At 36.2% G+C, this 24,445-nt stretch overlaps 2 protein-coding genes across 4 annotated transcripts in view; one reads left to right on the forward strand and one right to left on the reverse strand.

Annotated features, from left to right (window-relative positions):
* Positions 1-24,445, forward strand: part of Syn (synapsin) — a 111,385-nt gene that overhangs the window by 9,207 nt on the left and 77,733 nt on the right. The window contains exons 6-7 of the mRNA XM_034968897.2: positions 762-888; positions 2,604-2,708. Of these exons, the coding sequence (XP_034824788.2) occupies positions 762-888; positions 2,604-2,708 (232 nt within the window). The remainder of the gene's footprint in view (positions 1-761; positions 889-2,603; positions 2,709-24,445) is intronic.
* Positions 3,691-24,445, reverse strand: part of Timp (Tissue inhibitor of metalloproteases) — a 77,025-nt gene continuing 56,270 nt past the window's right edge. For 2 of the 3 annotated variants that reach the window (XM_069498926.1, XM_069498925.1), the window contains 6 exons: positions 10,476-10,606; positions 9,985-10,067; positions 9,294-9,402; positions 7,429-7,550; positions 6,104-6,228; positions 3,691-4,548 (listed from right to left, as the gene is read on the reverse strand). In XM_069498926.1, coding sequence (XP_069355027.1) covers positions 4,491-4,548; positions 6,104-6,228; positions 7,429-7,550; positions 9,294-9,402; positions 9,985-10,067; positions 10,476-10,587 — 609 coding nt within the window. In that variant the 5' untranslated portion in view covers positions 10,588-10,606 and the 3' untranslated portion in view covers positions 3,691-4,490. Of the gene's footprint in view, positions 4,549-6,103; positions 6,229-7,428; positions 7,551-9,293; positions 9,403-9,984; positions 10,068-10,475; positions 10,607-22,499; positions 22,568-22,897; positions 22,967-24,445 lie in introns of those variants that run through there. The other variant, XM_034968583.2, reaches the window with a different exon arrangement.

Consider the following 24,445-nt stretch of genomic DNA (forward strand, 5'->3'; position numbering starts at 1 on the left):
CTTAGATAATCTAACTAAAGATAAGATAACTCAAACTCAAAGCCATTTATTCAAAATGCGTCCCTTTGTACACTTTTTGATTGTCAATTATTAAATATATAAAATAATCGATGATGATGAATGAATGAAAACTTAAAACGTTAATTACGTAAGCTTAAACTCAAGATAAGGATATAATAGGAAATTCGAAGGTTTAGCGTGACATCTTTATTCTTTATAGGTAGAGCCCGAAAATCGGATCGAATTTTACCTACCTTCATACTTATTTCGCGTAGGTAAAAATAAATAAATAAATAAATAAGCCTAACTCCAATTTTTTTAAAATATAAATTTGTATTATATTATCTTTTATTTTCTTTCAACTTTCAATTTTTTTCCAAACATTTTATTTATTTATTTCGCGTAGGTACTCTGATTAAATTCTAAAGAAAACCTTAACCACGACTCTAAAAGCTGCTACCAATTTGTGCCCGTCACAAACTTTGTCTGTTAGCCCTCAGCTCTCAGGATAGCGGATACCCGGGACCTCGAATAGGGCATTTAGTTAAGTACCTATCTAATTGTTCTGCGGAATTTACGTATAAATGGATACTAATCTTTATCATACATGTTTTTACCGAAGTCACTGTTGACGTGTGCGCTGTTGCCATATTAATGGAAGGTTCCGGGTTCTATTACCGACTGGGTCTTTTCGTGAATTTATAGTTTCTAGGCTAATTATAATGAATATTAAAAATTGCAGCTAATACTTTGTTCACCAGACCTGACTTCGTTCTGGTGCGGCAGAATGTCCGGGACGCTGGAGCCGACCACCGCGCCCTTCTCCTCGGCCTCAAGTTTGGCGGAGTGCCTTCCATTAATAGCCTCAACTCCATCTACCACTTCCAGGTATGTTCCATACATAATACGTTCTTCAGAAATCTTATAGACTTCCAATGTTTTCCTTTCCACAGACAAAAATATAGTCCGCGATAGGTTGAGATAGCAATTGGGGTATGAGGCGGGGGACGCCCCGCACACCCACACGCACCCACCCGCACCAGGTTAGGGCGGAGGCTGTGCAGGTGTGCGGAGCGTTCCCTCCCGGATTGATCTCTCGACCTGTCGCGTACTAGCTGACCTTTGGAGGACGTAATTATTTTGAAGCCAAGCTTCTTAACGGACGTTAGGGACGGGGGCTTAAAAATGTAACGTAAGTAGGTAACATTTCGTCACCGCACGAAGATGAAACGCACCTCATTGGTTGGGGAGTATTTTGCCTAGGCTATATCTAATATGAGTCAGCGAGGTCGAGTAAGTATAAGATTTTATAAATGAATGCTTAAAAAGCTTCGCCTGTCTTCGTCGGGTGTCCAGCAACACCTCACGGCTTTTTTTTTTACAACATATTGTATACAAACCTATTGCTATGTAAGTATATTGTTTAGTAAGCCATTAATTCAATGGAATGTAGAAGCTATTATTTATCTGTATACGCGTATCCAGTTAAAAATACATGCTAGACATAAAATGCGCGAGCTCTATAAATCAGTCACATATATGGCAACGGATGATATTGTTAAAAGTAGAAAAAGTAGGCTGATTTACATATTGATAAATTATGTGGTTCCCTGGGGTACGGTAAAAATGTCAGTTACGCTTACAAGCTGTAGGTATGTAGATAAGCCTCTAGTCGTTTGATAAATTGACTCGACGTTTATTCTACTTTTTTGATGCCTATAATTTCTAACAAGGCCTCTAAACAGTTTAATGAAACAAACAAACACATTGTATTTAAAGCGAAATGTATTCCGAAAATCCATACTAATCAATAAAATATTATAAATGCGGTTTGTTTGCTAGCTTTTCACGCCTTGAAGAAAGACAGAGATAGCTTGCATGCCGAGGTAGGACCTACGGCTACTTTTATCTCGAAAAATTAAAATGTTCTTTTTCTGGCATGCAGCTATTATGACGTAAGTAGATGTCCGCTAAGAAAGGGTTTTTAAAAACTCAACCCCTAAGGGGAAAAATAGGGGTTTGAAATTTGTGTAGTCCACGCGGACGAAGTCGCGGGGATAAGCTAGTTGATTATTAAAGTTTAAATAGGTACCATACTAAATTAGTACGTGTCTGACTCGCACTTGACCTATTTTTAGGGTTCCGTACCTCAAAAGGAAAACCCTTATAGTATCACTATGTTGTCTTTCTTCCTTATGTTGTGTGTTGTTGTATGTTGTACTTGTAACCCTTCGTGTGCGAGTCCGACTCGCACTTGACCGGTTTTTCCTTTTTAATTTCTGACCGCCTTTAGCTGTCTGTTACAACTTATACAACAACATAGTACAGTACGCGGCAGAAAATAATGTACATCGACCTTTACAATGAGATTTCGGCTTTGTAGAGCGTTATCTCTGTCACTCATACCCATGTGACGTTTGTCGGTCTCAACGACAAAGACAATGCTCTACAAAACCGCTATCTCTTTCTAAAGGTCGACATTATTTTCGGTCGCGTACTGTAATGAGTTTTCACCTTCATGTTTAAAATTACTGAAATTATTTTGCGATCCTGTCAGCGTGAGTTGTGGAAAGTGGAAAATCTTATCCTCATCTTTGTTCTAGGATCGACCGTGGGTGTTCGGACATTTACTTCAACTTCAGCGTCGTCTTGGCAGAGAGAACTTCCCACTCATCGAGCAAACCTACTACCACAACTACACAGACATGGTGAGTCTTTGCACATTTGCTATGTCTTTTGCAGGTGGCGTTGTCGAGTGGTAACGTCTTGCCGTTCGATCTACTTCGATTTTTGCCAACGTCTTTGCCGCTGCAACTTATTTTTCCTTACAACTTTACAACTTGATGTCCAGTATTATACTAATTTTGAATGCTTCATAGAATATGAATCATGTTCCGAGGAGCCGTGCTATATTATTCAATAGCTGATGCCCGCGACTTCGTCCGCGTGGATTTAGGTCTTAAAAATCCCGTGGGAACCCCTTGATTTTCTGGTATAAAAAGTAACCTATGGTACTCTCCAGGTCTTTAACTATACCCATGCAAAAAATCACGTCAATACGTTGCTCTGTTGCAACGTGATTGAAGAACAAACCAACAAACAAACATACTTTCGCATTTATAATAGGGGTACCTAGTGATTCACTTGTTATAGCCAACTAATTATAACGTTTATAACAAACATAATGCGTGACAGAAAAATTACCAACACGGCTTTTACTAATAGGAAGTCTTATTAAAAGAAGTGCCTACATATTTTATGTTGTGAAGCGCGTTTTGGAGCTGCAGTCGCGTGCCATCGCACCGGCTTCAGGCGCTACAGTTTGACGTGCTTCGCGACTCTTTGTATTACAAAACGTACACGCGTACGCGCGCATTTAGTAAGACATTCTACCGTGCAGTTTCCAACGCGCGTTACAGGTGTTTTCAGACTAAGTGCTATTGTATACAATAGCACGACAGGTTGAAATGGCAATTGGGGAGGGAACGCCCTGCACACCCGCACAGCCCCCGCACTAACCCAGTGCGGACGAGCGCGGGTGACGTGTAGGTGTGCGGGGCGTTCCCTCGCCTCATACCCCGATTGTCATCTCATCCTGTCGCGTACTATAACTGTGTTGTGAATATTTATAGTCTCGACCAAACAGACAAGGTTCAAGGATTGACAGGACAAATTGTCTAAAACAAAAGATTTCCTGGTTTTTCAAAGTCTTTATTGTAATTTACTTAAATCACTATTTTTGTTAATTTACAAGATTTTACTTATACGTAAATATAACTTAAAATAAATAATAAAAAATAACGTCAAATTTACTTCCGTCCAATCCATACAAAACAACAAATTTGGAATCGCTAAAATATTTTCCAAAATATAACAATTGGTAATGATTTTCAGTAAATTCGTCACTATAAAGTCTTAGATAATTTCGTCGAACTGCGTCATTCTCACATAGAAATAGTCATAGCCACACGCTTTCTGCCCAATGTTCATCTAATTAAGTAAGTTAATTAGTTAGATAACTCCTTGACTAGCCAGAACTTTAATCCTTTGAACAATCTTGCGATCAATTCTAAAGTGAAATACTAATCGGTTTTATCGTCCTGGTACGAACTTATAACATTACTTTAACTAAAGCTCTGGTTTCCTAGGAAAGCAGTATCGAGGCCGCTTTGTGACGGCACCTATCACTTTTCCATATTATCCAAGTTAAAATGTCAAAAACACTTAAGGAAATCACGCCAACTTGCTTCAATAGACAACGTTACAGTGACGTCATTTGACGGTATATAACATCATTTGACGGTACCACTATCCTAGGAAACTATAGCTAACCTGCAAGATGTTAGGATGAAGATTTTGGCTTAGTAACTTATAGTGTTTCTATAAATTAGTAGTAACAATAGGTAACCGGAATTTCAATGGAGTCGAGTCGAGATATACAAATGTTTGTTACAAAATAATATTTAGTTTAGATCGAGTCGTTTGATGAATCAAGTCATGGTGCCGTTGAAATGTTGCTTCTGCAGGCACCTCGTGAGGGCTGGGGCTCTGGAATATAAACATTATAATTTATTGATCGATAACGGCTAAGGCTCGGTGCAAACAGGCCACTCGCCAGTCACCACAGCCACACGATGTTGGCGATATGAACGCTAGGCTGGTCGAATGTGAATCACATTACTACAATCTCAATAGTTGTGTTTGGTTAATTGTCAACAATTTATGGTATTCTTTCCCCGATAGTCCATTTAATATATATAGTACAATGTTGCTTAGAAGGGGTTAGACCAAAAGTCCACCCAGCGCGGATTGACCGACGTAACACACCTTTGAGAAAACTATGAAGAACTCTCAAGAATGCAAGTTTCCTCACAATATTTTCCTTCATTGTAAAATAAAGTGATATTTAATTGTTTAAAACGCACATAACCTCGACCCCCTACCTCCCGAATACAAGGCTATCATTCCTTAACCCCACTCATTTTAAGAGGAGATCCGTGCTCAGTAGTGGGTTGATCAATCAACCTCCAGGATGAGCTTCTGTGGCTGACACCTAGGGTGATGGATTAGAATGGATTGTATTTTTCATGACCGGTGGCGGTTGCTAATAGGTGCTAATAGCGTGTTGGTGCCACGGTTACACGTGTATCATGGGACATGTGCAATATTATCACTGACGAGCAGCAGTGGCGAGTGGCCTGTTAGCGAACACTCTAAAGTATTTGATTTAAGATCAAAGTTCTATATTTAGTACACACACCCTTCAGAACACCCTTTTGGAGTTATAACGTGGTCAGCGAATACGTGTTGTTCGTCCGCATTATATTGACCCCTATGTTTGCCCTTGCTGTTTATTCTAAACCCTTTATGTAAATAAGTCTGTGTGCGTAGGACGTAAAGATTATGAAGATAATGCATTTTACATAGAACGAAATAACTGTAAATAAAGATTTGTTAACTATAGAGTTTAGTGATTCTTTGCTTTCAGGAAAGTTTTTATTTCTGTTATAATACCACACTTGTTTACGTTGCACGATAATATACTAACAGTTTTATGACCTTGAAGACGTCTTTCAATAGTTCAACACAGCATTCTTTGTTTTATAAATTTTTACAAAGCAATTTTTATTTTTTAAATACCTACTAAATAATAATTAGGCTTCATGTTTGGCTACAATCACACTTCTTAAAACTAGTAGTAAAGGTTGAGCGTGCTTGCCTTAAATATGCCTATATATAATATGCCTATTCTTTCATAATATTATACCTAGAAATATTTATCATTATGATCGTCAAAATCCAATCAACGGCTGACTTTTGAACATGAAACTAATCTCAGAATGAGAAGGGTTTAGCCCAGCACGCTGGCCAATTGGCTGACTACACACACCTTTGAGAACTTATGGACAAATTCTCAGGCATGTAGATTTCTTCACGACGCACGATGCTTTCCTTCACCGTTAAAACAAGTGTATTAACTCAGAAAAGTAAGAGGAGCGTGCCTGGGACCAAATACAGAATAGGAGGCCGACGTCTTAACCAGTAGACTATCACCGCTTCTTGAAGAATTTATAGGTGTTACAGAAAAAAATAGAATAATTACCTCGTCCATCTGCAACGACGCGCGCGGTCGTGCAGGCAAATGCCGTGTCGCTCGTAGCACTCGGTCGCACTGCGTCCGGTCACGCAAGTGTTCGGCGATTTTGTACTACGCCTGTTCATGTGAACCTGAAAATTACATCATTTAATATTATTAAATTTATCCAAATTGTGACGTTTTCACATGTGACCGTGTACCGCAAGGGATACACTACATACGGCTCATGTGAATAAGTATGCGAATGATGTCAACCGTATTGGACGCAGCGAACAAATAATACCTAATGAAAGATTTTTTTTATTCAAAAACTTTTACAAGTGCCTTTGAATTGTAAAATAATTAGAACTGGTTGTGAAAGCTCCTGCTACCGAGAAGAACCTGCAAGAAACTGGACTCGAAAATTTCAATTTTTAGATAAATTTCGAAAATTTATCTATTTGGCGCATTCGGATCATGATCCCTCCTCGAAGTGTTGAGGGATGATGTAATTTGCATTTTCAATAAGTTGCATTCGGTGCACATACCTCGCCACCTCATTATTCACCAAATGTAATCCGAGTGTAATGCGTAAAAAATGAGATCTCACGCGCCATTTTATGTGTCAAATGTCATAATGTCAAAACTACGATTATAGTCCTTATTTTAAAGGACATGACAGTTGACCCATCGAGTTAAAATGGCGCGTGAAAGTCATTTAGTACGCACTTATACTTAGATAACCGTTAAAAAATTTCAGTTTTTCTCGATCTACCGCTACGAGCATGAAATATAGACCAGAAACCTAGAATTTTTACCTATATAAAAAGTTTTTTCATCGTAGGAGCACAGTTTTTGCGATCAAATAATATAAGCACGTAAAATAGACTGTCTGCTTTAAAGGTTTTATAAACGAAGGAAAACGTGACTTGTTTGCCTGAAAATCCGTTAAATAAAAGGATGGCGAAGTTAAATCGATTTGTGGTAGGTATTAACACTTCAGTCGCATATCTAATAAGCTTCGTTTAACTTGAACGTCATCTCCTTTTCTCGCTTCATCTTATACTTTCCCTTATTCCATATTTTACTTTTTTCCATATTTTTAAAAAAAGCACCATCTTAGTTTATTTCTTCTTTTGTTGAAGTGAAGCTTCTAACGTGCGTTTGAGATGAGGACTTAAATGTAGCAAAAATTGAACCGAACGGACGAAGATGCACCTCATTGACTGGGTAGTGCGTATAATTTTGTCCATATTAATAAGTGAGATTGATTAATGCTGCACTTCTGTCAGGTGTGTCACGACACCTCACGGCTTTTTTATATAAACAAGTGTATTAATTAAGATTCTCACCTTGCACGTGCAGCCTTGTTTGTAGAGCAATCTGAACCCTTTCCGCTGTCGTGGAGTGACTTCGCGCCATTTGTTCACGTACCCGCACAGCTGTATGTGCGCCTGCAGCTGAACTACGCGACCTGCAAATTAATCACAAATCTTACAAATGTTTTTTAAGTAGTTTATTCATAGTTCTACCTAATATATTATAGTTAGCCAATGTTTGTCGAAAAGCCGGCATTAATACTAGATATAGATATTTACTGGTTGTATCACAGACTTGTTAGCGAATAGCACAGACCACTAAGCATTGACTAATATGTGCCGTAATTGTTATCCCAACGACTAATAAAAGTAGCGTACATGCAGTTAGGGCGGTCATTTCCGCGTTTCGCACCTCACGCCATGCACGAATCACGATTCCTCTATTTGGACGTCTCCGTTGGTCAACAGCGGTTTTAATTCAAGTGCAAGCCTACGTACTTCTTTTGTCGTAATAAAAAAAACAGTATTGGTCTGTGACTATGGCTCTAATTAAGCAGTAGATTAAAACCAATGATGCAATTAACTCAAGTCAGTTTAAAACAAATCGTTTTCTGAAATGACAACATCAACATAATATCTGGTATGCGAAATGGTATCTCAATATTTTAACTTTGATTAATTATACCTATTGATCTAGAGCCGAATCTAGCCTGCTAGTTTACCTGTAAAAACGCGCGGAAATTCGCTTCAACGATGCCGTATAGAAATGTTACGTGTGCGTTAAAAATATACGCGGACTAAACAGACTACTTTCGCGGTTCTTCAATAGATTTCTTTCTGGCTTTTGCCAGTGGCCTTTTATTAAAATTTTATTGTAAGTAAAACATAAGATAAAACATGACCAAGAACAAACAGAAAGAAACGAACTTTTTTTCCGCACAGATGTGGCTTTCTTCTAAAGTTTTCATACGACACATTGAAGTTGAATTATCCGCGCGTTTTCCTCGCAGGATTCCACTAGATTTGACCCTGGATAATACGTCTGCCTTTATATTATTATCTGTAGCACCAGAAGAACTACTTATCCATTTCCTGTTTTAAGGATTTTTTTATAGCTATCCATGTAGTAGTAATTTCGCACCGATATAACACGATTTATTAGGGTGTGTTATGAATTGTTGGTAAGACCATGATAAATAATTTATGTTCCGTATAAAAATACCATAGCAACACTACAACAACATAACTAGTCAATTATAAAAACAGTGCTAATGATTTCGCGAGAATATGGGCATTCTTAACATTTTTACATGTAAAATATTGTTGTATTTTACAAGTATATAACTATAATAACAATACGTTGTATATAAAATTGAGTCAGGCTTGCAAGTCAAGGGTTCTGTAGCCATTCAGCTACGGTTTTAATGGATCAACAACAAAAAAACAATTTTCGTTCCACAAATCTCATTGCAGTATTATTTAAAGATATTTAAAATTAAACTATAATTCAATAACAGCTGTTTTGTATAATATGGTTCCTAGGAAAGGTATTACGAACTAGGGGAGACAGGAGTCAGATTCACTTGACGTTAAAATAGTTAAAGCACTTGTAAAAGTTTCATTGAAAAAAAAGGAAAACTTTCTATTTCTATTCCTAAAAGCAATGGGATTTATTGCCAAATGTAACCCCATGTATTGTAATCCCAAAAGGAATGTATTGAGGTTTTTACTTCCCACTTCGATTTCTGAACCTTAACAACTAACAAGATAATAATATGATTAATACAGTCGGAAAAAACCGTCTACACACTTAATTGATTAAGTGTTGAGTTAATTAATATTTTTAATTGCAAATCAAGGTTGTTAGCTGGACATTTGACGTAATGAATATGCAATACCTGTGATAACATAGGTCTCTCTAGGCTGAAGTGTGACTCCGCATAATGAGTCCAGCGACGGTGTCAGTAGTCGACCTGCTTTGAGAGCTACTGCAGCTTTTGGTGTTGCCTGTAATGGGAGAAGGTGTAGGTAACTATAATTATAGTACGAGACAGGTCGAGATGGCAATCGGAGAGGGAACGCCCCGCACACCAGCACAGTCCCCGCGCTAACCCGGTGCAGGCGAGCGCGGGTGACGTACAGGTGTGCGGCGCGTCCCCCCGCCTCATACCCCGATTGCCATCTCAACTTGTAGCGGACTATACACTGGTCCGCTTTTAATACGCGTTTCACTAACGTAGATGTATGCGTCATGTAGGTAAGCTAACGAAGCAATGCATGTAAACTATGATTTTTATGATAGTGTTTTCACCTACACTTCAAGGAAATTTCTAGATAATTTTTAAATACATATCAAAAATTGCGGAACTGGCAAGATTCGAATTTGTATATCGCGCCCGGAGCGGGGTCTTTCAGGAATTTGTTGGTCCGTCCCTTGAATAACCCCATGTTTTCTACGACAGACCCAGACTTTTGTATTGCTACGGTTGTTTGTATGGTCAGACTCAGGAATAGTCCCAGCTCGCCAGATTAGTATTTAAGTATTTAGAATACGTATCACAAATTTACTCGGTCCAAAACTAAACTTACTTTGAATATATTTCGGATTTTCACTTTGTAAGCGTCGTAGAAATCACTTCCTCTGAATAATTTTTGTACTCGACCGACGATAACTGCAAAACAGAAAACATAATAATAGTTTACCTGTAGTAGTAGGTACCTGATGATATCAATACCTACTCAATAGTTCAGTTTAATTTATCTTCTGAGTTCATTAGCTTTGAGTGTAGTAAAGTTGCTGCCAAAGCTTAAAATAAAGAATAATAAAATAAGTCGTACTTAAAAATATTGAAAAACCGAAAAATTAACCCTGCTAAAAACGAGCTAAAAAGTTAAATGTTTCATATTTGAAAATGGCGCCATATATATAATATAAATTTTTCCAAAAAAATGTTGCCAGTTTCATATCCAAATCTGTTCAGGTATTGAGTAGTTATGGTGGAATAAAGAACCATAAAAACGTTACAATCCTTTTTTAGGCAGTCGTGTAAAAACATATGCGATAATTAGGTACGACTTACCAAAATCACTATTGCAAAAGTGAGTCTGTGGATGGTCAAGTGAACAGGTGCAAGAATCGGCAACGCGCCAGCTCCCTGCCACCAAGGCTAAAGTCAGCAGTCTTGTGAGCATTTTTCTTTTAGATATGTATCTGCAAGAAAACCTTCAAGTGAGTAATTCTATACTAATGTGTACCTATTGGGTACCTACTAACAAACTTTAGGATCACTAGGTACCCATATTACTTATAAATGCGAAAGTAGGTATGTTGGTTGGTTGTTTTGTCATCACGACGCAAGAGACTAACGGATTGGCTTGATTTTTGCATGGATATACCTACTTTAAGACCTAGAAAGTGACACAGACTACTTTTTATCCCGGAATATTAAAGCGTACTCCGCAGGGTATTTTAAAAACCCAAGTCACCTAAAACATTTTAAAACTTAACATCAGTTTTAAAAATGCCTTTGATAAAATTTTGTGGAGCCTTATTGTTTTGCCCCCGCAATAAAAATTGCAATACTAATAAGTTAGTCGGAAACGTTTGATGGCAGGATACAAACGCAACGAGAAAATAAAAAGAACAAAAGTAGACTCAAATTATCAAATTAGGGTTTCAAATTGGGCTCATTATAACTTCAAATTGTTCTTACAACGGTTATTTTGTTGTAAAGATTCGTTGCAATGATCACGATCCGTGCGAGCGGTTTCCAAACTGCATTGTAATTAGAGGCAGACGAAACGAAACCAGTTGTACCATTCACTAAAAACAAATCAACTGATCTGATATCGTCTCCATTGAGGTATTTTCGGCCAATGAATACGTGAATACATCGTTATCTATTGTACTGATGCACTCATTATAATATATCACCCTGATTAAATTTCCGTTTATATCGGACAATCAGTAATTTATTATGTGATTTGGATCATTGCCTTAACATTTTACGACGACGTCTCTTTTTTTCGTTTGTAGCCGTAGGTACCTAGCTCGTTTTGAATACGGCAGGTCGAAGACTCCAAATTTAATTGTATCGAAGTCCTCATGTCCTTCATTTTTGAGTTATGCTAAAAGCGAACGAAAAGATACCTACATAATATAAGGTGCATGTAAATTTGATTTTAAGCCGAAACAAAAGTATCTTCGAAATATTGAATTATGAAGAGCAGTATCTTCATAAAGTGTATATTGGCGTATTGCGTGGGTGTTAGCTTAGAAGACTTAAGCAGACCACCCTCGGGTAAACAATTTGTTAAACCATTTCGCATTAAAATTAATGAACATATTGCTTCTTACAGTAAGCACCTAAATCATGAGGCGAGGGATTATAAAATTAACTTGTAAGCTCACGGATATGTTCATCGCTTGTGTTGTGTTGTTATTGATAAAACACTGTTTACTTATTATAACTCTATACTTAAAAATAACCCATACCAATACTATAGACGGCACTCTCGGTAGGAACGGCATTCCGAATTATTTTGACGAATCAAAAGCACTTGTAAAAGTTTACTTGAATAAAACTATATTCTATTCTATTCTATTCAAAACACGCGAACGTTTGTCTATCTGCTACGTTTTCATACGGCCCATTCGTTTAACCAATTTTTATAAAATTTGGTACAGAGTTAGCTTCATTCCAGGGACGGACACAGGCTAACTTCGGAAAATGAAACAGTTCTCACGGGATTTTTTAAAATCCACGGGTACAAAGTTGCGGGCATAATCTATTTTCTATAAAAATAACTTGCATCCCGGATATATATTCATATCCATAGTCTGCTTTTTATTCTGGAAAATCAAAGAGTTCCCACGGGATTTGTAAAAACTTAAATCCACGCGGACGAAGTCGCGCGCTTCAATTAGTAAATTATATGCTTACTTCCTAGTTCCTGCCTACATAAAATAGACATGTGATCAATATCTTAATGGATCATTAACGTGAATGTACTCTCAAACAAATTTGTGATCGGAGAATATTGTATGTTTTAATATCCTTAATGCAGTGGCAAGTTATTACTATGATGCCCTTTTATACTTAAAAGCTTTTCTTGTAATGACCTGACAATAAATAATGGCTCCTAGTAAACGACCAAAGAAAAGTTTTAAAAGCGCAAATGAGCAAATAGATTACACTGCTTGCGAGCGTTGAAGTTAATCCGATTTGTTCGCATTAAGTCATGAACGTATATTTACATATTCATATTTATCTCGACCACTTCTTCTAGAGACATCAAATATGCTCAAGTTTATTTTTTGCCCCGGTACCTGAGAGGGTTTTGAAATTACGTATGCATTCTCACGTGTTGAAATAAAGATATCGTCGTCGTTTTGTTGAGGAATAAAATATTTGTGTCTTTTTAATTTTGACAAAAGCAACGTGAACATTTTTAGACTATATCACGTAACTATTTAATAAGACGATTCAAACCTCTCAAAAATCTATTACTCGTCACGATGTCGTGAGAGCGGGAATAGGACGAGGGATTAACATTTTGTTATCGACGACATCCACAACCTAAGATTTTATCGGATTATTTTAACTGATCTTGAATAAAACCAAAGATGCAAGTTAGGCTCGAGTCAAGGAGGTAACTTATCAAAGGTTTTATTTAAATTTCGAACTGGCTTGCAAATAGAAAACTGTTTATTGAAAAAAAAAATGAACACTTCCGCCCATTATTTGAGAAAAGTACCTACTATGCAAACCTTGGCCGAAACTAGGCATTGCTGGACTTACGTATAAGTGCCTTGGCTTCGCCTCGGCCCACATTTACACGTTCGTCCATCAATGCCTCTTTTGCTGGCCGCTGTTGTAATGTACTATTACAATCATACTATCTAAACTGGGAATATGGTGTGATCAATTGTATAGATACTGTATCATTTCTGGCGCCAGGCGCCGAACGTTTCCTAGTCGATATAGACTGTCTATATTGACTTTGTAGGTTGTGTGGACTTTCTCCCGTACAGTTTGTAATGGCAGTGTTATTTTCAAACACTCTCACAGTATTAGAGAACAATAACGAAGCTATTAAATACGGAAAGCGCGTAGGTGTTGTTGTACTAGAGAACCTATAGAAGGAAATGCATTAAGCATGTAACAAAATATTAATGGCTATTGCTGTTAATTTTTTCCATTACGGAACTTGTTTTAGATTTGAGTAAACCACATAAATAAAACCGCCACCACAACTGTCAGCAAACATTTAAAATACCTCACCATTTTATTTGAAGACTACTTACAAAAACTTGTATATTGAACTTGGAATAGATTTTTATAATTATTATTGCTATAAAACTATACTAGTATCTAGATATATTATATTATGAATATGCCTTATTATTATTGATGATATTGTACCTAACTACCTAAATGGTTTTAAAAACAGTCGAATCTCAAAATCATGTGGCTACGTCAGCGAGAGTTATAATACCTAATACCTATGCATCAGGGCGTAACAACAATACCTCGTTTGTTAGGCTTCACCGACGAAAGATTGAAGTCGTAAGCGTTAGCGTTAGCGTCTTTATCGAAAGGTTTTGTACATAGAGAAACACTATAAACGGAACGATTATTATTATTCTACAGCTAGGTACTTTTTTCACCAACGTACCTACCTAATATTGGGTCTGTTTGGGGTATCACACTATCTCACTAATCACACTATCACACTAACATACCACACTATCACACTAATTTTATAAAGGCGAAAGTTTGTGTGCAGGTACGTGCGTGTGTTTGTTACTCCTTCATGCAAAAACTACTGGACAGATCTGGCTGAAATTTGGAATGGAGATAGATTATACCCTGTATTAGCACATAGACTACTTTTTATGCCGTAAAAGTCTATGGTTCCTGTGGGATTTTGAAAAACTGCAATTCACCTTTTTACTCCTTCACGATACAGCTAATGAACCGATTTGACTGAAATTTGGATTGGAGATACGAGTATGTATATTATACCGTGGATACATACATAGGCTACCTTTTATCCCGTAAAAATTCATGGTTCCCGCGGGATTTTGAAAAACTCACATGTCACCTCTTTATACGCCACAGCCCGCAGCTAATGAACTGCCACTGTAAAAACCAATATCCAAGCGGAATCCTCAGCAAAAATTGTAGCACTTCCAGTAGGATTTGACAAGTTGTGACCTTAAACTTTTGTTATTACTTAAATCTTTACATCCAAGTAATAAGTAAGCTTTTGAAGTAAGCTTTTTTTGGCAGTTGGCCAGACTATGGCCAAGACCCTTCTCACTCTGAGAGGTGTGTGTGGTGCGTCTGTGTGATGTGTTCTGTAGTAAGCCGGCGATGGGTTCATCATGATGATGTCATTTATTCTGATCACCCAGGCTAATGAGTCCGTTTGGACAGTATAAAATTTAAGTGATTGGTTTTCAAAAATAGAAAAATTATTTATAATGAGTGTGTGTGTGTGTGTGTGTGTGTATAAGTATACAAAAGTTATATCAGTCACTTTGCACTCAGATATTAACTGCTACTTTCGAAAGAATAATATTTATTGAGGTTACGTATGATCTTTGTATGGCATGGTTTATGATAATGATAACTCACTTTATTTTTAATGCAACACGCAATGCAATACCTAATATAAACCGTAAATATAAACGAAAGTGTGATTGACAGGACGTTGACAACTTGTACCCATTAAAAATTTGCATATTCATAAGTACTTTAGATTATGTACAGTGAGTTTGAATAAATTAATCTTTTGAAAATAATATTCTGTTTATTTGTTTCAAATCTTCATGGCACATAAATATACATATTGTTTTTATCTTCAAAACTTTAATTTATACAATTAGAATCACACTAATATTATAAAGGCGAAAGTTTGTATGTGTGACGTGTGTGTAAATATAACTAGATTAGATGAATGGAGCTTTTAAAATTATTGATTTTTGTTTTCAAAAGCTTCTTCATCATTGTGATCAACCTATCACAGGGTCACTACTTAGAACGGGTCTCCTCTCAGAATGAGAAGGGTTTAGGTCATAGTCTACCACTAAATGGCTAAATGCGGATGCCAATCCGCATTTAGCCATTTAGTGGTAGAAGTAAAAAGTTTAATTTATACAAACTTTCGTTTATGATATTTTTGCAATGGTTTAAAAGTTTAAAATCACAACTTGTCAAATCTTACTGGAAGTGCTACAATTGTTGGTTAGGATTCCGCGTGGATATAGGTTTTTAAAAAACCCCGCGAGAACTTTTTAATTAATCGGAATAAAAAGCACATAACTACATAGCCTATATTAATATGTTAATTCAGGATCCAAGCCATCTCCAATCCTCAGCCATATCGGTTCAGCCATTGTGGCACGAATCAATAAAAAACATCCAAACTTTCATATTTATAATATCAGTAAGATTAGGATTTAACAGTTAAGCATAATATCCTTATACCTATAGATTATATCATAGCTGTAATTGTAATAACTAAATATCTAAATAAGGCCGGCAATTACATAAAATATAAGTACGGTCGGTTCAGTTGCCATGGTAACAAGTCTATATAATTTGGGGCACGTTCCTACCCCAATCCTGACTCTGAGACTAATAGGCAGCCGACCAACTGTGAAGATGTCACGATTCCTTGCGTAACCCTTTTTTCACAAACAAGAAAATACTTGAATAGGGATTTCTTAACTTCGTGCTTGCTTAGGTACCCACACTACATCAATCTTGTGTTCAAAAACACATACTTATCTACGTATTATTATCTATAATCTATAAGTATAGGTATATAAAGAGAAAAGCTGACTGACGGATATATCAACGCACAGCTCAAACTACTTAACGGATCGGGCTGAAATTTGTCATGCGGATAGCTACTATGACGTAGGCATCCGCTAAGAAACAATTTCTGAAAATTCAAACCCCTAAGGAGGTAAAATAGGGGCTTCAAATTTGTGTAGCCCACGCAGACTAAGTCGCGGAAAGCGGATAAGGAAAAGCTGACTGACTGACTGATCTATCAACGCACAGCTCAAACTTACTGGACATATTGGACTGTTATAGGCATGCAGATGGCTATTATGACGTAGACATTCGACAGGGGGTAAAATAGGGGTTTCTTTGTGTAGTTCACGCAGACGTGTCGCGGGAATCATCATCTTTTATCTATCTAATATCTATTTAAACTTACCATAATAGGTAGGTACTCCCTTATTTACCGCTCAAATACAATAGGCAGTATTATATGAAAAGGTTAAAATTATTATAGTTTTGCAAGATTCAAAAACACCTCGGCAAGAATACGGCGTGAAATATGGTATAGTATCCATTACAAAGTAATTTTATAGGTATGTCGTAGGTATATAAGAACAATACATAATACTTACGGCGTAGTGATGTAATCATTATTCGTATATTTTGTAATTCGTAAGAATCGTCGGATCAATAAATTGCAAAAGGATATGAAAATACTTTTTTCATAAACGACTTTATGAATAAACTAAGCGATGTACCTACCTACGCGACTTCGTCCGCGTGTATTTAAGTTATTTAAAAATTATAAGAGAAAAGTAGTAGGATAGTAGTATACATATATCCATCCACGGGATACAAACTATACTATCTTTAACAAATTTCGTCAAATCGGCCCCTCCAGCCGTGAAAATCTAGTAGGTATAGACAGATATACTTTCGCATTTATAGTGATTAGTAATTAGTATGGATAATCAACATATTATTATTATGGCTCTAGTGGCAATCGTTCCTGCAAGAATTTTTGTTGCCAACTGCCACTTTAAGTTTAGCTACGTCAGAAACCGTGCTTCTCTTGCGTTGTAAATAATCTTATTATTAAAATCAGTTCCACTAAACAAATTATCAAATCTACAATGATCCATGTTCTAATATGTCTGAGTAAAGAATTGCGTAAGTATAAAAAACTCTATTCTTGCTTGTCAGTTGTCACTTTTATATTTGTATTTTCTCCAGATTTCTCGAGGAACGAATCTATATAAAAGGAAAAGCTGACTGACTGACTTATTGACTGTCTGACTGACAGACTGCTCTATCAACGCACAGCTCAAACTACTGGACTAGTAGTTTGAGCTGTGCGTTGGATAGCTAATTACGTAGACATCCGCGAGAAAGGATTTTCGAAAATTCAATCCATAAAAAGATAAAACAGTGCCAACAGTGGTTTAAAATGTGTGTACTACACAGGGACGAAGTCGCGGGCACAAGTTAGTACATAATAGAAGACATAGTGATCGTGTGTTTTTAATTAATACTTTTCAGTTTGCAGGTAGGTACATCACTATATGAATGAATCGTAGAACATCCTGCGGTTGGTCAAGCAATGCATTTTCCGAATTGTGGTTACAACACAATAGTTATGCATACTATGTGGCTTATTGTTTATTAACGGAGCCGATAAATAATTAAACTTTATTAATTAACCACGATGAATGTGAATTAGTTACTACTTCTTCTCGCAAACAATGACCGGGTTAAATCACATCTATAAATGGATCTTTTGGGTTTACCTTGTTTGCACGTATTAGTTTTGCTACAGTAGGTAGGTATAGGATATTAATAATTATCCGTGTTTTATTATCAATTACCGAAAATTCGCAACAACTTTTTTAAACTTTTGTATAATTTACAGAATAATTACGAAATGAAACTTTGTAAGGTTTTTAGTTGGTAAAAATCGTGGCAACCCCCTGCTAGATACCCTTAAACTTTTAAACTTTAAGGGCCTCTGGCAGAGGGTTGCGGTTGCCACAACATTTAAGTGTCTGGCAATGCATAACGTGATTTTAAAACTATTTCGAAGAAAATATTTAAATTTTTACACCTGTTATCTCCCAAAGCCACCACTATCCAAACTTAACAGTCATTGATTGTTCCCGCCTGTATAGGGGACAATACGCAGAGAAACTTTCAGCTTTTATAAAATAACGAAGGTCTGGCACGCTCTGGCTCTTAGTCTATATTAAAGATAATTAATAACAATAGCTTTATAAATGTTACTTCATTATTCCGCTGTCCTCTTTCCATCTCGTTATTATGCAACCGGAAGGTCATGATGACCTCATATACCTACAATATGTATAATTTTCCTTAGTTAATTTAAAAAGAAAAAGTCACTTCTTGTAGAAACGCGTGACACGCCAGGGCGGCCGCCTATCGACGCACAGCTCAAACTACTGGGCGGATCGGTCTGAAATTTGGCATACAGAGAGCTAATATGACGTAGACATCCTCTAAGAAAGGATTTCGAAAATTCAACCCGTAAGTGGGCAAAATAGGAGTTTCAAATTCGTGTAGTCGTAGTCGCGGGAATAAGCTAGTTATATACATAAATAAACAATCGCTAATGATCTTTGGCGGCGCGAGCGGCGTCATATCTGTCGGCAGTCGGTAACACGTCAGATTGGGTGACGTTATGCATAAATCTGGCGGGCAATCTTGTGTTTCATTCGTGACACATCAATCATTGCACTAAACAAATCTATCAATCTTACACTCTAAAGTATCCAGGGTCACCGTGCAAAACAATTCCAACATTACTAGGGTCCCATACCCGAAGGATGCCAACGGGACTCTATTACTAAGCCTCCGCTATCCGTCTGTCTGTCGGAGCTGTAATTTTCACGTCGTGTAAATTTCTATTGACGGCGAATTCCAAAATGGCCACCGTTCAAAATAAAAAATTGTACGAAAGTTGTACGAGGGTACGGTCTACGGAACCTTAGTGTGCGAGTCGAACTCTCACTTGACCGGGATTTATTTAAAGTACACTGTACAAGCCTTATATAATTACGAGGTATTACCATTTAGTCATTTACTATGTTGGTAAATAATTGTGATGCGGTATTATTTTAACATTATCAAGTATTTATTTGTTGTAATTTGTAACAGAATTATTGCGCCGGAATGCCCGCAATAATGTTATTTATTTTGATATCGCCAAGTATTTGCCACTGAATATGCTGACAGGTTCTGGCGCCGGCGCATTATACACTCATATAAATACTGGACTAAGAGCCAGCGCGTGTCAGGCCTTCGTTATTTTATAAAAGCTGAAAGTTTCTCTGTGTATTGTCCCCAACACGTTTGTTTAGATCATGGTGGCTTTGGGAGATAACAGGTAATAAAGGTGTAAAAAATCTTACGTCAGAGTATAAAGTCTTATTTATTTTTTTATTTTCTTCGCAATAGTATTAGAAATCACGTCATACATTGTCAGACACTTAGTATTGTTGTTGGACTATACGCAGAGAAATTTTCAGCTTTTATAAAATAACGAAGGTCTGGCACGCGCTGGCTGACTCTCTATACCTATACCTACATGTAGAAACACTATTATTAAAGCACTTAACGCACTATAATTAATACAGGATTCTTTTTTATCAATTAACAGAAAAGGTATCAACTAGAGCGGTGATAGCCTAGTGGTTAAGTGCCTTCAATTCGGGGGTTGTGGGTTCCATCCCGGGCACGCACCTCTAACTTTTCGAAGTAAAGGTCGTTTTAAGCAATAATAAAATATGTAGGTTGGTTTAGCGGTGAAGTAAAACATCGTGAGGACACCAGCCTGCGAGCTCTCCATAATGTTTTCAAAGGTGTGTGGAGTCTGGCCAGCGCGGCGTCGTGGACTATCTATTGCTAAACACTTCTCATTCTAAGAGGGGACCCGTTCTCAGTAGTGAGCTGGCGACGGGTTGTTGATGATATATCAACTAATGTACTGAAATTACCTAGACATAGATCTGTTTAATTAAAAACAAAGAATTAAGTTTTACAAACAAAGTTGCAGACACAAAATACGTATTACAGACCTGCTGTATTATCCTAAACAATAAATGATGAAATTCATAACAGTGTCCTGTTGACATCTTAACGTCAATGCAATTAAATATATCCTTCGATTTACCACTGCAAGAGAGCGAAAGTAAATGGTTTATGATGAACAAATAAGGAAAGTATGTTAAGAGTACTGGTTGCAAGTGTCATTTTCATTATGATATTGATCATTTTTACGGTCAGCTTTGAGATTTACCACATTTTTAATATACTTGTACTTGTTAGCTTGAATTTTTTTTATTAGTTTATTTTGCTGATTAAAGAAGGGCTGGCCCATTTTTTGCGCAAATGATCAACTTGCCTGTCCTGCGCTGAAATGCAGCCAGTTTTCTTGGCACCGTTCCACGTGGGCATGATTTTTTGTACAGTAATTAGATAAGGCTAGCTTTAAGTTTTATTCTAACATTTTTAATAAAAAATAATGAAACATACCTATCTAATAAAATATTTCAATACTAATGTATCCTAGAGTATAAAAATAATATCTAAGTATAAGTAAGTAGGTATACATACATTTTTAAACAAAGTCGAGAACATGCGCTTGTTTGTAATTGTAATGCTGTGTAAGTGGATTATACCTTTAAGTTTTAATCTTATTTCACTTGATAGCATGATATGCGCATTCCTCGCTTATGACAGGCGAGTTACAGAGTTGTAATAATTTTTGTTGCAATCAGATAGCACAACATAATGCTGGTGATTATTATTTTAAGACGGACGGTCTTGCCAATTTGATAATTACAATGATCCTTGCTTGCTTGGGACTTTGGCTTGGAACAAGCAAAGAAGAACAAAGGAAAAACCATTTTAATTACCCTTAAGAAAGTTTAAATTATGCACATGGTTTAATTATGGCAATGCGAGTTTGAAGGTTGCAATAACATTTAATAACTTTTTATAACGTTGAAACTAAACACACTTTACGTTTCACTTCGCGGTTTACATGTAGCCTGTAATTTTCAAAAATTGTAAAAATTGTAATACAAATATTTAGGTTTTAAAGAAAAAGACAAAGTTATGTAACAACTATCATAGGTAACTACGCAGAAATTTAGCGCTTGTATTTTTATATAAGTAGATACGATTTAAGTACGTATCATAATGTAGTAAGAACTTTTTCTAATATCATGAAATCAGATGATCGTATTTAACGTAGGAAAACTCTCCGGTAACTAGCTTGTAGGTAAGTACGTGATCTTTTGAAACGACGATTATATTGTGTTGATAACAATAATTAGATAGATACTAATTTCTACGTACTCAGGTGCTATCAAGATACGTGCAAAATGTTTATAACAATAATCAATTTAGAGATCGTATCTTATCTTATTCTCTAACTAGTATAATGTCCAATTTAATTTAAATATAATAGCTTGTTGAGTTTGTAACATCGCTCTCTTCTTAAGAAAAATAATGATGAAAGTAAGTAGGTACCTACTACAAGTACTAGTAGTAGTAGTTTGTTACAATATAAATTTTCATTCAAAAATACAATAAAGCGTTTTGAATAGGAAAATTTATAAAGATTGCACTACAGATATAACGAGGTAAATTATAAGGAAAAGTCTGTAAATATAAAAGTGGGTATATAGTTGTGTCAAGTGTCAGTCTTCAATCTACTATTTAAGTGTACATACGTTTCTTGAAAACAAAGTTTCTAACCTAGATTTATATACATATTATAGTTATTACATCTGCCAGAAGTGTCGTCTTTACGTATCTACCTATATTATGCAAGCTCGTTGACATACAAGCAAGGAAAACTTAAACAAACATTGCGGAGTCATCCGTAAAATCTAAGGCATTGTCCTAATACAACGCGATTGCGCGATCATCGCGCGAGTAAGCGATGCGACCATCGCGTGCTTGCGTCAAATAGAACGAGAATACGGCATACGCAAACATCGCGCGAATGCCAAATTAGGATTTAGGATATATCTATTCGAGATCATGTTTGTTCGCGCGTTCGTACGAGTAAAATTCGTGCGAACTTGCGATGGTCGGGTAATCGCGTTGTATTAGGACAACGCCTAAGTATATTTGGGCAAAATATCCACGTTTGTGCGAGATTGTTTGGAGCCATGAAATTTTACGAAAGTACATAAATTTGTCCGTTTTGTGCACGTTGTGCAATGTTTAGTCAAGCAATGAGAAAATATTATGAGTGTACCTGACGCTCGGCCAACTCACGTAGTCTTTTGATGTTTCGGTCCTCCAAGTAGGTATCCTCGTAAGTCGGAGTTGATTGGTAGGTACACCTCAAATAAAAATAGGTACTATAATTATAACACTGCTGTTATCGAAATGTCACTTTATTATCCTTGTCACTATCTTTAGAGCACTTATAACACAATTATTGTTGTTGTATTGTATTGTATGACATCCAATTATTATAATAAAATAGTGATTTTGAACTTTTTTTATCGCTAACTAGGTAGGTACAATATTTCGTTTACGTTTATTTTCAAAACAAAATATCGGTAATTAAACGGAAAATCACCAAATAAATTCACGTCCTCACGTGGTAAGTTCAATCACAATTTGCGGCCTAAAATTTGTCCGTCTGTATTTAAATTGTTTATTTTTACCTCCCTATAACCGCAGCAAGCTGTTTGACCAATTACCGCGAAATGTGTAAGCATATAAACAACCTGTTTGTTAAAGAACAATTTTGTGAATCATGGCGGTCCCTCTATTCTCTAAGAGGCAGTGAACTGCTGACCCCGCGGTGTAACAACAAACTACTCGTTCAAGTGAACTCGACCGCCCACGTGTACACACTCTCCTGCATAGATAAAGCAATAGAGTCATCGTCAGGACACAAATAAATACCTACCCAGATACTTATCAAGCGCTTATCAAACAGCATTGGCAGTTAAAGGTTTGCTTCTAGGTAAGCTTCTATGTAAAATATAATTAAACCGGCAGTGTGTTTGTTGTAAGATTAGCACAAATCATAAAATAAATTACTTGAAAAGTACTTGACAATCGCGACAGCAATAAACAACATTCAAATTATTATTATACTAAACGATCGGTAATTGATTAGACAAAATTATACTGACTGTGTTAGCATTTCTTTTTGCATTCTCCAGTTTAATTATTATCATTAGGATACTAACAGGATCTGAATAATAGAATAGAAGAATAGACGAGAGAGAGAATACAATAGAGGAATAATAGAATAGGGCCCTAAATTGTAATAAGAGAGATCGCTATTTAAGTATTTAGCGATAAGACCGCCTTTTTGTACTTTTTAAGACGACCTAATTTTTAAGATTTTTTAGGAACCTGTCATTTGTGTTTTGTGGTGCAGTAAATAATATACATACATAGTAAATAAATAATACATAATAATAATTATTATTGATCTGACAACAGGCGATAGTTGACAAAAAATCTTTGATAATAGAGGATCTGATTCTGATCTGATCTCGATTAGAATTATACTCGTCATGGTGAAACTCCTAAATTGTTTTTTTTGAAAAATCTGCTAAGTAGGTAGATAATTTTATTCTAGGATGGAGTGTGAAGTTATGAAAAAACAATCACAACTCTTATATTGTGAGATAAATAATCGTAATGTGGTCGGTGCGGTGTAAATTTCCAAAATACAATATACAGTGAAAAAAATAATTCAACAACAAAAATAACTTCGTTTCGGACGGATTTTATAACTATCTACGAATTACGAAACTCTATCTTATGCGTTTTCTGAGTTCTGACACGCACTTGCCTAGTTTTTTAACTTAATTTATATTTATTTTTTGTTTTTACTCCTTCTACTCAAAACAAATCGCTAATCCATTTTTTACGAGTCAACAAAAAGTAATTTGAAACTAGAATATTATAAATTCAAAATCATTTAACTATAATAACAGGACGAGCAAATATAACAATTTAATAATTACACAATTTACTACCTACACGCCCCCATTTATTATAATGGCTCTACACTGATAAGATCATATCAATAATATGATCCGTAGCGCATCGATTTATGTGAACTGATAAAACCAAAGCCAATAAATCGTACTAAAACTTCTGACTCTGAGGCAGCCGAATTATAGTTATAAATAGTATTTTAGAGGCTTTCATTTGCCAAGGTTTTACGCAATCGATATGGTTACCGTAGA

Source organism: Maniola hyperantus, chromosome 5 (genome assembly GCF_902806685.2).
Source record: "Maniola hyperantus chromosome 5, iAphHyp1.2, whole genome shotgun sequence".
NCBI lineage: Eukaryota > Metazoa > Arthropoda > Insecta > Lepidoptera > Nymphalidae > Maniola > Maniola hyperantus.